Below are 13,678 nucleotides of genomic sequence, written 5' to 3'. Positions count from 1 at the left end.
GCCGCTGCCACCACCGCCGCTGCCGCCACCGCCGCTGCCGCCACCACCGCTGCCACCACCTGTTTGAGAGTTGCCTCCATCACCAGTGTTCCAGTTACCCCCTCCTGTTTGGGTGCCACTTCCGCCACCAGTGTTCCAGTTACCCCCTCCTGTTTGAGAGCCGCCTCCGCCACCGGTGCCCCAGCCACCTGTTTGTCGTTGTTCAACAATAGCGTCACAGTTGGCACATGCCGAATCCACGCCGCTGGATTCCCTCCAGCTGCAGCAACATAAAAACAGTCAGTACCTGTGCTGCAGTATAGGTGCAGCTCAATAAATGAGAATATCAGGGAAAATGTTGCCTACAGTAGTTCAAACTCATACATTATGCCTCATTCACTCAAAAATGAACCGACCCATTGAAATGAACTACTAACAGGAATACCTGATAAATACTTTGATCATCTGACATTATCAAGTAATTATTTGAAATGATTATTATTTCAACGATTATTTTCTGTTATTTATTTAAATATCCAATCTTATTTTAAATCATTTATCATTAATATTTTAATAATAATTTATGTTATGTCAATTAATTACCATTGGAACAATAATTATTATTAGCTAAATTTATTTCTGAAAATAATAATCATTCATGCTTTTTTAATTAATAGTGTACCTGTTTAAATTAATTGACATTAATACACTGGCATTTGAAATTATTAACATTAAAAAAATTGATTGCAAAAAGTTAAAATTCCACATCAATGATGTTGTTTGAATTTGTTCTAATTTAAATGAATACTTTATTTGAAATCATTAATATAATTCAAATTATTTGAATTATTGAAATCTTTGCAAAATAAATCTTCTACTAGAATAGATGAACAATTCTAAAACATCATTAGAGTATATATTGTCAACCAGGGGTGGCCAAACTTTTTTGACCGAAGATCGGCTATTGAAGTGACCAACCAAAGCGCCCCGATCATGCACGTGCAAGCATATACACACGCATGCTCATCACTCACTCGTTTATCATGTAGGAGCAGGCCCTGTGGTCATCATCAATGTCGTGGCTGGTTGACGTGGCTCTCAAGTGGCAGGTAATGTAAAGCTGTTGGAAGAGTCAATGGCATTTTATTTATTTATTGTTTTTTTTAAACAGGAGTTTTACCTTTAAAAATTCAGTCAGGCTCGCTTTCGGAGGTGCTCACCATCCCACTGTCAGCGCCCTGGAACTTGAAGGCCTCAAACTGGAACTGGAGCATGTTCTCTGCTGTGCGTTGCATGAACCTAGATTCTGTGCCTGTGATCCTTGCGTCGACTAAACACCTGCACGCAAGACAAGTTGACAAGTTTCAAATGAAGTACTGTACCCTTAACTTTGATAAATTGTTTTTGCAATGAGATTGGGAGGGGTTAAAATGAGCGCTTTCTCTGACTTTCACAATGTTTTTGAAACGTACTTGAAATGAGTATTGTATTGGAAGCAAAGTAAAAAAAAAACAAAAAAAAAAGCAACGTTTTTTTCTGACTTAAAACTACAATTAATTGCATTTTAAACAGTTCTGAAATTTCGCTTTTTCAGGATTTTATAGGCGACATTACTCCAAGATAGACTCTTTTTACATTCTCTGACTTTCACAAAGTGAGTTTTTAAATGACATAATTGTACAGAGTAGAGAGAAAAGCGGTACTGTGCTCAGGTGCACTGACAAATTATTTCTGTGTAGGACTGATCATTAGATCTCTGACATGAAATTTCTTGATTGCAGTGCAGTAGGTTTTTAAATCTTTCTAAAAATATGTCAGGGTCCATTGCAATCTACATTAAAAAAGAAATTTCTCAAAAGCAATGCAGTCAGGGATGAAATGGATCTTAAAAATAGATTATTCATTTACAGTATATATAAAGCATTATAATTTTTCATTGAAGATGTTTTTTGTTTCTTTCAACAGATATTTTTTTTTTCTTTCCTTAACTATGTTCGCTTTGTGTGTTTGGGCTGAGATCATTGCTCTGTAAATTGCATGAAGATACTAAGTTGTGGCAAGCACTACGGGTGCTTACCCCTGATCAAGGAAGGTATATCTGGGGTTGGAGTTCATATCTGGCGAGAGAGTAGCCGTGCAGGTTTCCACAAAAACACGCAGAGGCACGTGGTGGTACTGCCTCACAGTGGCCTCGATACGGACCATGTCTCCCAGGTAGTACTGATAACGGGGCCTCTCGTACATCCAGTCGTCTGTGAGAAGATATCGGATTCGGTAGACATGTTGAAAAATGACAAAATCGTAGAAAAGGAAAACAGATGCGGTACTAACCGGTCCTCAGGGTCAGAGTGAAGTACAAAAACTCCTCGGCAACCCTGACCGCGGAGAACGGTATCCATTTTGGGTCGAGCGGGAGGCTGCTGACGTTGTGGTGCCTGAAGATTTAAACAGGGGTAAAAGTTGGGATGGCACTACAAGTTTTGTTTTGTTTTTCTTCAAGATGACCGAATTTGAACTTGTTTTACTTTTTGTTGCTCTTGGTGCTCGGTTGTTCTTTGGTTGAAGGTTTTATTGTTTGTAAATTAGCTTGACTGCACACAAAAATATTTTCAGGAAGATGCTGGTACATGAGGTTCGCATGTCTGCAACGCAGTCAAAAGTTCCTGGGTCCAAGTGCTTGCCTGGGTTCTTTCTGGACAGCCCAGTTTCCTTCCGCATCCCGCAAAACCTTCGATATTTTCCAAAAATATACTTTGTTTAATCATGTGAATTTAAGTGTAAATGTTTGTTTGGCCATGCAACTTGCTGACAACCAGTCTCGGTTTTACCACACTGATCACCCGCAGTCAACTGTGATAAGACTCCAGCTTTCCTGTGACTATGAACAGGATTGATCTGTAGAGAATCCATAGAATAATGGCTTTTCAGGGAAATAGAAGAAATAAGAACCTACATGTATTATTTTTCGGCGCATGTGCAGATAAAAGGTGCACATTGTGCACTTTTTTATTCACTTTCAATTGGACCACAGGTTTTTTTTGGACATTGTTCTAAAATTCCCTCTATGAACAATGCATGTATTTTCCTGAGAAAATATTGTGTCACCTTGGGTAGTGACATTCCACAATCACAGCAGTTTCAATGTTCCTCACAATGGTCCTCACAATAGGGGAGTCGCTCAGCATTTTGGGGTTATAGTCAATCACAAATGTGTAGATGAGAGCATCATCTGTCATCTGCAGAGGGGGGGAATAAATGTAATAAAATGCAGGGTGACAAGTTAAAAAGGGATGTTTATCCGGTATCGTTTCACAAAAGCACACTGCGGCTTACCCGTGACATGCTGCCACAGTCTTGCAGCTCGGTCTCGAATATCAACACCTGGGCTTGAGTGTCCTCACCTACTGCGACACAGCGACCCAGAGTGAGATCGGCGCGCTTGACGAGCTGGCCTGTTCCAAAGAAGTCTTTCTGGACCACCATTCGTGCTTGTCTCTCCCCGCACTCCACAGAGACGGTCTTTGAGGCGATGGGGTGCCTCAGCTGAAAATCAGGTACATGCTCAACTGGAACCGTTGGCCCTTCAGGGTAGGTCCAGCTGAGCGGCCTCTCGAGAACATGCTTAGCCTGCTGCTGATCGTGGTGCTCCTGGTCTACATTCGGGTATCCGGAGCAGAGGCTGACTACCAGAGCCAGTGCCACAAGGCACACAGCAGTGTGCTTCATTATAATGGACGCACAGCAACCAGTGATCCCAACGAGATGCTGTAAGGACCAGAGGTGCGCTTTCACCTCATTTATAAGCAGGCCTTGTGGTTGCCTCCCCTTCCTGTCCCTTGCGTTGGACAGCTCCCATGATAGCTGATAAGACAAGATGTCAGCCAATCCAGTTGAGTTGACCGCAGTTGTGTGGTGCTGTGTTTTGACTGTTACGCTGATCTCCGCTCAAATTGTGCGATTCAGTTGCATAACACAGGATCAAAATATCTACAGTCCCGCCACAAGCCACACTATAAGGCAATAAAATAATAGTACAGTTTAAGAAATGATTAAACCAGGGCCCAAAGTAAGATTCTGCAACACAGTGGATCCAAATAGAACAGCATTGGTAACTGTCAAAATCACATTGTAAAAGTCTAATGTAGCAACATGTATAATCTCTTCCACCCATATGATATTTTTTCAACACTGTAAACAGTAAATGAAATTATCAATTCTTGATTAAGATGTCAAATGACAGCTGGTTACTTGCATTACTGAACAGAGAAAACACTAAGTTTAAACACCTTGGTCGAAATTGTTAGATGTATATACTGTACTGGTTTTGAAAGAAAACATAAGTGATCAGGCAAAACTCTTATTTCATTTTTTTATTCATCTTTCAAATGAAACTATAATGAATTTCAGAATCACACGATAATCAAACAAAACAGCAACAACGGAAATAATGAGATGGTGATCTCCATCCATATTTGACAAACTCGGCAGTGGGTATGTAAACTGATGTTGACTGTTACGCTGATCTCCGCTCAAATTGTGCGATTCAGTTGCATAACACAGGATCAAAATATCTACAGTCCTGCCACAAGCCACACTATAAGGCAATAAAATAATAGTACAGTTTAAGAAATGATTAAACCAGGGCCCAAAGTAAGATTCTGCAACACAGTGGATCCAAATAGAACAGCATTGGTAACTGTCAAAATCACATTGTAAAAGTCTAATGTAGCAATATGTATAATCTCTTCCACCCATATGATATTTTTTCAACACTGTAAACAGTAAATGAAATTATCAATTCTTGATTAAGATGTCAAATGACAGCTGGTTACTTGCATTACTGAACAGAGAAAACACAGTTGTGCCTAAGTTTAAACACCTTGGTAGAAATTGTTAGATGTATATACTGGGATTGAAAGGAAACATAAGTGATCAGGCAAAACTCTTATTTCTTTTTTTTTATTCATCTTTCAAATGAAACTATAATGAATTTCAGAATCACACGATAATCAAACAAAACAGCAACAACGGAAATAATGAGATGGTGGTCTCCATTCATATTTGACAAACTCGGCAATGGGTATGTAAACTGATCAGCACCACTGTAGTGTATAGTCGTTGAATTTTATTCTTGATTCTGGCTTGAATTTGGGTATTTAGAAAAAAATCCCCAAATCCATTTTGAAATGAAAAATCAAACTTCAAAATTGAGAAATGGTGAGAGGTCATTGATATTGAAGTAGTAGTCTGCATTAAAGCACAAGGCAAGGCTCGAAGGATTCATGTTGACAAATGTGTTGAATTTGCTGTGTATGCACCATTAACCCTTGCAGGGACAGCGGTTACTTCAGTGGACATCTGATCATGTTATCGGGTTACAGGGTGCGTGAAAGGGTTAAATATGTAACACAAAACCAGGCAATAGGAATCATGCGTGTTCTCCCAGCCAATCAGCACAGATGTTAGAAGGGATGGACATCAATGAAAGAAAGCTAGAAGTGCACTGATCTAGACAGTATTTATTATAAATAGGAGGATGAAGATTATAATTTGGAAAATATAAAACACTGCAACTGATGAAAGAAGGTACAATTGTGTCTGTTTATTTTATTTTTTTTAATAAGCTGTACTGAGAAGATGGCGGTCACCAAAAAGGTTATGTTGACAGTGGGTTACGGTCACCTGTCCTTCACAGAAGATGTCACACTCTGCCTTCTGCCAAAGTACATTTGTGCCAATCGATGATGGACCCCAGCACTGTAGCCAACCCATGAAAGTTACAAAATAAGGACATCTAGAGAGCTTCCCATGTCGTCAATTTTGCATAAAAAGGGAACACTGTCACAGTAACAGATCAAGCATGTTTATGGATTCATTTGCTTACAGTGTCAGTTTTATTTTTCAAAGAAATGTCCAGCACCACAAGAAATGAGTATTTATTTTGTGCAACTCTTGATCAGTATGCTGGGAACTGCATTTGTATATTACAATGACAAGGAAAACATTCATGCAAATAGTAGCACAAAACTCGAATGAGGTTTGTACTGTCTGACATGAAAATTAGGACGATTGTCAAAGATTCGAAGGACTTGGACTGTAAACAAGTTTGGGGTGTAGTCTTTCTCCCAAAGCTTTTCTCATTCATCCACGTCATTTTATTCCCAGGGCAGTGAATCAGGGCAACCCGGTGGACCAGTGGTGAGCGCGTCGACCTCACAGTGCAGAGGTACGGGGTTCAATTCCAGCTCCGGCCTCCATGAGTGGATTCCTCCCATAATCCAAAAACATGCATGGCAGGTTAGTGGAACACTCTAAATTGTCCCTAGGTGTGAGTGTGAGCGTGGATGGTTGTTCGTCTCTGTGTGCCCTGCGATTGGCTGGCAACCGATTCAAGGTGTCCCCCGCGAGCCTTGTGAGGATAAAGCGGCTCAGAATATGGATGGATGGATGGATGGATGGATGGATTCATTACAGGGTTAGCTGCATCGCATAACCAGTGAATGATTTTGAGAATGAATATCAAGTGACCAAGCAATAGAACCCCAACCTCTCTAAACCGAACAATATCCATTTAAAAGTGGACCATCTAGTTAATGTCATCAAAGTACGATCAGTGCGAACAGATTCAACATTGTGCTCTACATTTCCGTCAATGGCCCAATGCGCTTGAAGTTAAGAGCATGTGTTTATTTTGTCAATGCTGGATGAACACAGATAGCGTGACCCCAGCAGTCGTCGGTCATCCAGACCCGCCCAAGGTTTTTATTATGTAATTGCTCAAACAAGTTGGCATTGTATTTGTATGTGGCACTCAGGGATTGTCCAGGGATTAATGCCAAGTGTGAAATATTCATATGTACCAATGATTGTGGCTATTTTGGGATTTCTTTTTTTAGCCGAAATTAAGAATCTTTTGCTTCTCATTGCTTCATTCGAACCAGTTTTGGGGAAGCAAATAGAAGGGTTATGATGTCAACATGACCCACACCTTATAAAATCATCCAGTGTGTGTGTGCTGCGACACTCCACGGCAATGAAGTCCATTGGTCTCCTCGCGCTCACCCTGCTGCTAGGCTGTGTAGTCGTGCCTCAAAAGTCCACCAACCGATGGCCTCAGCAAACCTCCAAGTCCGTGAACTCAGACCAAGCTTGGAGTGATTACCGGGGACAGTAAGTTGAGTATGTCTCTTTCTTTTAATTTCTGTGCACTCACTGAGCACTATTCGAGAGAGGGGAATTGGAATAACTTTGTAGATCATCTAAAGAAATAACTGGCAACTTTTAAGAGGACATAATGTAATAATGACTTTTTGATGCGGCCCGCAATTGGCTGGCAACTTCTGTAGTTCAGGGTATACCCCGCCTACTGCTCAAAGGCAGCTGGGATAGGCTCCAGCTCGTCTACCACCCTTGTGAGGATAAATGGATCACATGATTGATGAATGGCATGGCAGCTAGTATACAATACTAATGACGTACAACATAGTTCGTGTTTTATCAACGATCTCATAATTTCGTATTGACCAAGTACATGGGCTACTAATCAGATTTCCCCAAATTTACAATTGACAAACGACAATCAAAACACCAAAGAGAAGCATTTTTTCCAAATCATTTTAATTATGGTTTCAAATCATTTTTATCGTGATTAATTCTATGGTTTCCTGTGACTGTTGAATGTTTTGTAAACTGATCCGAGTTGCACACAGATGATTTTTTGGGGGGGACCTGCAGCTGATCTGCTCGCTCGATGCACGATGGTGCATATTGTCTTTCGCTTGCAACGCTAACTACATGAATATAGAAATAATTACAAATACCACTTTTACCGTGCTATATTTCCCGACATAATCAGACGGAAGCAGCTACTTTGGCTAGCATGACGTATGCTAACGTAGGTAACTGTGACAAAAACAAAAAGTGACCCGCTTAATGCTCAGTCAGTCACCACCATTTGACGTCTTCATTTTCCAGACCTTTCTCGCAGGTTACACCAGAAAGCCTGCAAAAGGATGAATATTTCTCAACGTCTTATATTACATAATTATTATTGAAAATACCAGCTCGTCGCGTCATCGTCTCGGGGGATTAGTGATGACATCGCGTGACATCTCGTAGGGGAAACAATTTCAAACACTCCTCCCTCGAATTTGATGACAAGGGTGACGCGCATAAACGAGGGCGAAGTGACAAAATGAGACAACTGAATGGACAGTTTTGACTACACTTACGTATGCATTCATGAAGCCGAGCGGGGGTCTGGGATTTCCGCTGTAGATGTGTTATTTTATTATTATTATATTTTTAAGGCAACATGTTTGAACCTCCCGAGACGCTGCTGAAATATGAGAACCCAGTTTTAATCAGTAAAACCACAGATAAAAAGTGTTCGAAGGTAAGTTTCACGACATCTTGCGCAATAAATCAGAGTTGGGGAAAGCACTCACAGTTCGTACTTGTTGAATCTCAGTTTCTTGTATTTAAGGGGGGTGGGGGGGGAGTAGAGGATTTGAACGTAAAAAGAAAAAAATAGAAGTGTTCGAAGGTAAGTTTCACGACATCTTGCGCACTAAATCAGAGGTGGGGAAAGCACTCACACTTCGTACTTGTTGAATCTCAGATTCTTGTATTTAAGGGATTGGTAGGTGGGGCGGGGGTAGAGGATTTGAACGTAAAAAGAAAAAAATAGAGACTGAAATGTATTTGAGTACAAAGTAAAAGAATGTTTACTGTCAATTATATACAAAAAATGTTTTGAGATCTTGGCATAATGGGGAAAACTGTATACAAAATAGTTTAAATAGTCTTTTTTTAATTCTTGCTCTTACTGAGAAGTCAAAAAACATGTCAGAGACAGGTGGATGTTCTAGAGATAGGTGGATGTTCTGTCATGCAAGAAACAATAGTGAAATATATGCATCCATTATCCGAGCCGCTTATCCTAACATGAGGGTTGTGGGACCCTATCCCTGCTAACATTCAATAGGCGGGGTACAACACTTCGGGACAATTAAGATTATTCCATGAACCTACCATGCATGTTTTTTGGCATGCGGGAGGAAACTGGAAAAAACATGTCAGAGACAGGTGGATGTTCTAGAGAAGGTGGATGTTCTGCCATGCAATAAACAATCGGGAAATATATGCATCCATTATCCGAGCCGCTTATCCTAACATGAGGGTTCTGGGACCCTATCCCTGCTAACGTCGGACAATATGCGGGGTACAACACTTGGGGACAATTAAGATTATTCCATTAACCTACCATGCATGTTTTGTGGCATGCGGGAAGAAACTGCAGTACTCAGAGAAAAATCATGCAGGCACAGGGAGAACATGCAGACTCCACACAGGAAGGAAGGAGCCTGGAATTGAACTCTGGACCTCTGCCCTGCGAGGCGGACAATATGCGGGGTACAACACTTGGGGACAATTAAGATTATTCCATTAACCTACCATGCATGTTTTGTGGCATGCGGGAAGAAACTGCAGTACTCAGAGAAAAATCATGCAGGCACAGGGAGAACAAGCAGACTCCACACAGGAAGGAAGGAGCTTGGAATCGAACTCTGGACCTCTGCACTGCGAGAATGACATGTTAACCAGTTGATTACTGTGCCACATATATGCATCCATTCATCCATCTATCCATTTTCTAATCCACCTATCCTCATAAGGTTCGCCGGTGTGTCGGAGCCTATCCCAGCTGTCTTCAGGCAGTAGGCGGGGTACACTCTGAACTGGTTGCCAGCCAGTCACAGGTCACACATAGACAAACAACAACCATTAACACTCACAATCACACCAAGGACCATTTAGAGGTGCAGCCGAAGCTCCGAGGCAGCAAAATGATGACATACTCAACCTCATCTTTCCACCCAGGTACTGTGTATGCCCCTGCTTTCCATGCCATGTCACTCAGGTAATTCAACATTCATTTCATTCTCTTGCCATGCCAGGGAATCCTTTTAAAGTCAGCAACCAACCGCATGCCGAGTCCCCGGTGCCTCCACCTCCAAAAGCCAAATCCTCTGCAGCCGAAGCTCCGAGGCAGCAAAATGATGACATACTCAACCTCATCTTTCCACCCAGGTACTGTGTATGTTCCTGCTTTTCACATCATGTCACTCAGGTAATTCAACACTCATTTTCATTCTCTTGCCATGCCAGGGAATGGATGGAGGGAAACCAGCTGTGGGTGCAGCAAGTGTCCAGTGCACCGTGCACACGAGCGGACGTGGTGAACCTCGAGGAGCACCTGGACAGGAAGCTGCAGCAAAGACGGGCCATAGAGACGGGAATATGCCCTGTCCGAAGAGAGCTTTATACACAGTGCTTTGGTAAGGAAACGGCTATAAAGACATGCAAATACATGCCATGAGGTGGACAGTGAAAAAGTAAAATAATCATAAAAAAGTCTCCCCATTGCCAACAGCAATGAAGATAACAATTGTTCTAGAACAGGGAGACTTGAATTTTCTGTCTGCCTTGAGTCTCACTGGCCACTGCGGGAATCAAATAGCCAAAATTGTGGTCAATTCTTTGCCAAGGCCAGCTGATTCATAAAAAAGTCTCCCCATTGCCAACAGCAATGAAGATAACAATTGTTCTAGAACAGGGAGACTTGAATTTTCATTTCATTGGCCACTGCGGGAATCAAATAGCAAAACTTGTGGTCAATTCTTTGCCAAGGCGAGCTGACGACTTCTCCAAGTCGGCCTCCATTTTGTGAAGGAGCTCAGGAATCATATGCAGCCGGCGACTGAGCTTGCTCGATGCCAGGAGTCTGAGTATTGACGGCTTTCCACGCACCCTCAGTCATGACAGGCAGCTTCCCCATTTCCAAAAGTACTGCCAGCGTCTTCCGAACTTTGCGCTGCATCAGGAAATTGCCAACTCCAAAAAGCAGAATGCCTGTTATCAGGATTCCAGCATTCTTCCAAATCCTTGATGGATAGAATCACCAGCCACAAGGGTCCTCCACTTCCTCTACGTGTCCTTCATGTATCCAGCCCCAAATGTTCTGTCAGGAAAGGTGGGCTCACCTCTCCCCATTTGGTTGATTGCATTGAGAAACCATTTGATGAATTCCATCATTTTAAATTTTCGGAGGGAAATGCAGCAGGACGCTCCGGTTGATACTTTAGACAAAGAGATTACATAAAACATAGTGAGTAACCTGGGAGAATGAGGCAGGTAGGGAGCAGAGGAAGAAGCGTTAACCTTTTTTGAGAGCCAGAAGAGACATGGGCGAATGAGTTGTTTGGACGTCCAACTCACAGTTTTGAGGTTGGGGGTTAAAATCTGGAATCCGGCCTTCTTGCATGGAGTTTACATGTTCTCCCCATGCTTGTGTGGGTTTTATCCCGACTACTCCGGCTTCCTTCCATATTCTTAAATCATGTGTGTTAAGTGCATTTAAAAATTGCCTCTTCTTCTTTTGGTTCATTTTTAATTATGGCACTACTCTGAAGGCGTGCAACTCTACATTTGGACTTATTAAAAACACGTCTTACGTTTCTGAAATGTTCGGAAGGTGAATGTTTTTCTGATAAGAGGGCTGTGTCATAATTACAGCTGCTCTCTGTGTATAGATGAGCTGATCAGGCAGGTAACCATCAACTGCGCAGAGCGTGGTCACTTGTTGTTGCGGGTCCGAGATGAGATCCAGATGACCATCGCCGCTTACCAGACCTTTTATGAGAGCAGCGTGGTTTTTGGCATGAGGAAAGCTCTGCAGGCTGAACAGGACAAGGTGGACATGGAGAAAAAAGTAAGGACCATTTCTTTTCCCTCCGGTAATCAAGTAACCCTGCAGTTTTAATTTGATTGAGCAGGTTGATATAGTGGTGAACTTGTCTCCCCCGCAGTTGAGTTCTTGGGCTGAGGAGTGAAAGCAAAGCAAAATAAAATATTAAAAAAAAGAAAATCAACCAAGCGACGGCCCATAACTCGAGCGGTTGTGAGGTAATGCAGTGTCACCATGTAGGTGGATTTTAAAAAATAAATCAAGAGTACAACCAAGAACCAGCCAGAGACTGGCTTAAAGGGGAAGTCAACTTCAAAATTTTCTTTACACTGTGGTTTATGTTCCCCGACTAGTTTAAACACGGGATTCTGATTAATATTGCATTTGTGGAATATGATTAAGCCGCAAAATCCACCCAGTTTTAAGCTGTGGACTGAAATTGACATCACAGTTGATCAGGGCTCAGGTTCATGGAGGAGGGAAAAAAAGAAGGAACGTTATTCTTTCAGGCCGACCGAACTTCTAGCCACCTCAATGTGAACCCTTGAATTTTGACGGAGCCAACACAATGACGAGATGATTATAATTTTTGTTTGGTGTGCACATTTAACATACAGAAATTCCACTGTAAAAATCCAAAAGCCTTTCACCCAATACACCCAATAAATGCCTGGCCCCCTTGACGTGTGGTTGACGAAATCATCTTCTGATGCGAGATGAATAAAATCTCAGCAGCATTTCTTCAATTGATGCATGTTTTCATAGATAGCCGTGCTGGAGCAGCAGAAAGAGGAGCTGCAGAAAGAGTTGCGTGATGAAAAGGCCAAATGTGATGCCATTGAAAAGACCGAAGAAGAAAAACACGAGGTCCAGGAAAAGAAATACACGGAGCAGATTCAGTTCCTTAAGAGAACCAACCAGCAGCTTAAGGTGATGATGCGTTAAACTAGCGTTCGTATCGATGGCGTGAATTGAAATTGAAACAGTTTTGTCTTTTTCATTTTGTCCCATTTAGGCTCAGCTGGAGGGGGTTGTGACACCAAAATAACTTCACAGTAGACATTTTACTACAGAGAATGTCAGTGAACAATGTCTTTTTTTATGAATGAAATGTAATAATCTAACATTAAATGTCTTTTTTTAAAGAATGGATAAGAGTGTGTAATTATTGGGGCCCTGGTGTTGTTATTTGAATGAATTAATTGCCATTTTGGGGGCTCATCGTGCCCAGAAATTCCTCAATTTGTGCAAGTGCCTGTACCCCGGTAAAAATAATAGTATGTGTATTTTAGGTTTCCCCAACACTTACCTCCAAAACTCACTCAGTAGCACCACCTTGAAAGTTATAAATATTTGCCCAAGACCCCAGTTTGACATATGACATAAAATTAGATGTATTAGAGCTGACTGGACACGTAAAAAGTTTCTAGGACCAATGCCCGAAATTTAACAGGAAGCCAGCCATTTTGGTTCCGAAAGCTGTTAACTTGATGAGCTTCAACCTGTGACCTCTCAAATGAGCCCAAATCAGAAAGCAAATTTGTCGAGCTTTTTTTTTGTCTACACCAGCAAATGTGGACCGAGTATGACATCAAAGTTTGACGTTCATTTCAATGATTTCTTGTAAAAACGGGAACAACAAAAAAATGCCCTGAACACCAATTTTTGATGCAAAATTTGGTGGATGTGTTTATCATAACAGGATGCATGAAAAACTCAAGGATAACACGCCTGAAAACGAACAGGAAGTCAGCCATTTTGGATTGAAACATCTATTTTGGGGCAAATTCCAGCATTCTTATTTTGGCTCACTTTGCCCGAATGGGCTCCAATCCGTCGCAGTTGTAGTAGACCGATGGACAATGTTCACTTGCCAAGCTTTTTTGCCTAGGCCATCTAATGTGGGAAGCATCAAAGTTTGATGATGATTTTGACAAAATGTTGCTGTAA

The 13,678-nt window shown here is 41.6% G+C and overlaps 2 protein-coding genes across 6 annotated transcripts in view; one reads left to right on the top strand and one right to left on the bottom strand.

The window, feature by feature from the left end:
* Window positions 1-3,763, bottom strand: part of LOC109507479 (zona pellucida sperm-binding protein 3-like) — a 5,024-nt gene extending 1,261 nt beyond the window's left edge. Inside the window, exons 1-8 of one of the 5 annotated variants that reach the window (XM_019856933.1) lie at window positions 3,313-3,763; window positions 3,085-3,215; window positions 2,311-2,414; window positions 2,057-2,231; window positions 1,200-1,317; window positions 1,014-1,099; window positions 99-259; window positions 12-59 (exon numbers count right to left, since the gene is read on the bottom strand). In XM_019856933.1, the coding sequence (XP_019712492.1) occupies window positions 12-59; window positions 99-259; window positions 1,014-1,099; window positions 1,200-1,317; window positions 2,057-2,231; window positions 2,311-2,414; window positions 3,085-3,215; window positions 3,313-3,705 (1,216 nt within the window). In that variant the 5' untranslated portion in view covers window positions 3,706-3,763. Of the gene's footprint in view, window positions 1-11; window positions 260-1,013; window positions 1,100-1,199; window positions 1,318-2,056; window positions 2,232-2,310; window positions 2,415-3,084; window positions 3,216-3,312 lie in introns of all 5 variants that reach the window. The other 4 variants (XM_019856934.1, XM_019856935.1, XM_019856936.1 and 1 more) reach the window with 4 other exon arrangements.
* Window positions 3,764-7,640: 3,877 nt separating this feature from the next.
* LOC109507482 (axonemal dynein light intermediate polypeptide 1-like) lies at window positions 7,641-12,876 on the top strand. Its single transcript, XM_019856939.1, has 8 exons — window positions 7,641-8,210; window positions 8,289-8,374; window positions 8,465-8,468; window positions 9,939-10,071; window positions 10,150-10,319; window positions 11,574-11,752; window positions 12,494-12,658; window positions 12,744-12,876. Exons 2-8 carry the CDS (start codon window positions 8,294-8,296, stop codon window positions 12,774-12,776), a joined length of 765 nt encoding a protein of 254 aa, XP_019712498.1. The 5' UTR covers window positions 7,641-8,210; window positions 8,289-8,293; the 3' UTR covers window positions 12,777-12,876.
* The last annotated feature ends 802 nt before the right edge of the window (window positions 12,877-13,678 follow it).

Source organism: Hippocampus comes, unplaced genomic scaffold, assembly GCF_001891065.2.
Source record: "Hippocampus comes isolate QL1 unplaced genomic scaffold, H_comes_QL1_v1.1 scaffold186, whole genome shotgun sequence".
Taxonomy (NCBI): Eukaryota; Metazoa; Chordata; class Actinopteri; order Syngnathiformes; family Syngnathidae; genus Hippocampus; species Hippocampus comes.
The sequence above is the reverse complement of the archived record's forward strand: the minus strand, read 5'-3'. Positions and strand labels throughout refer to the sequence as shown.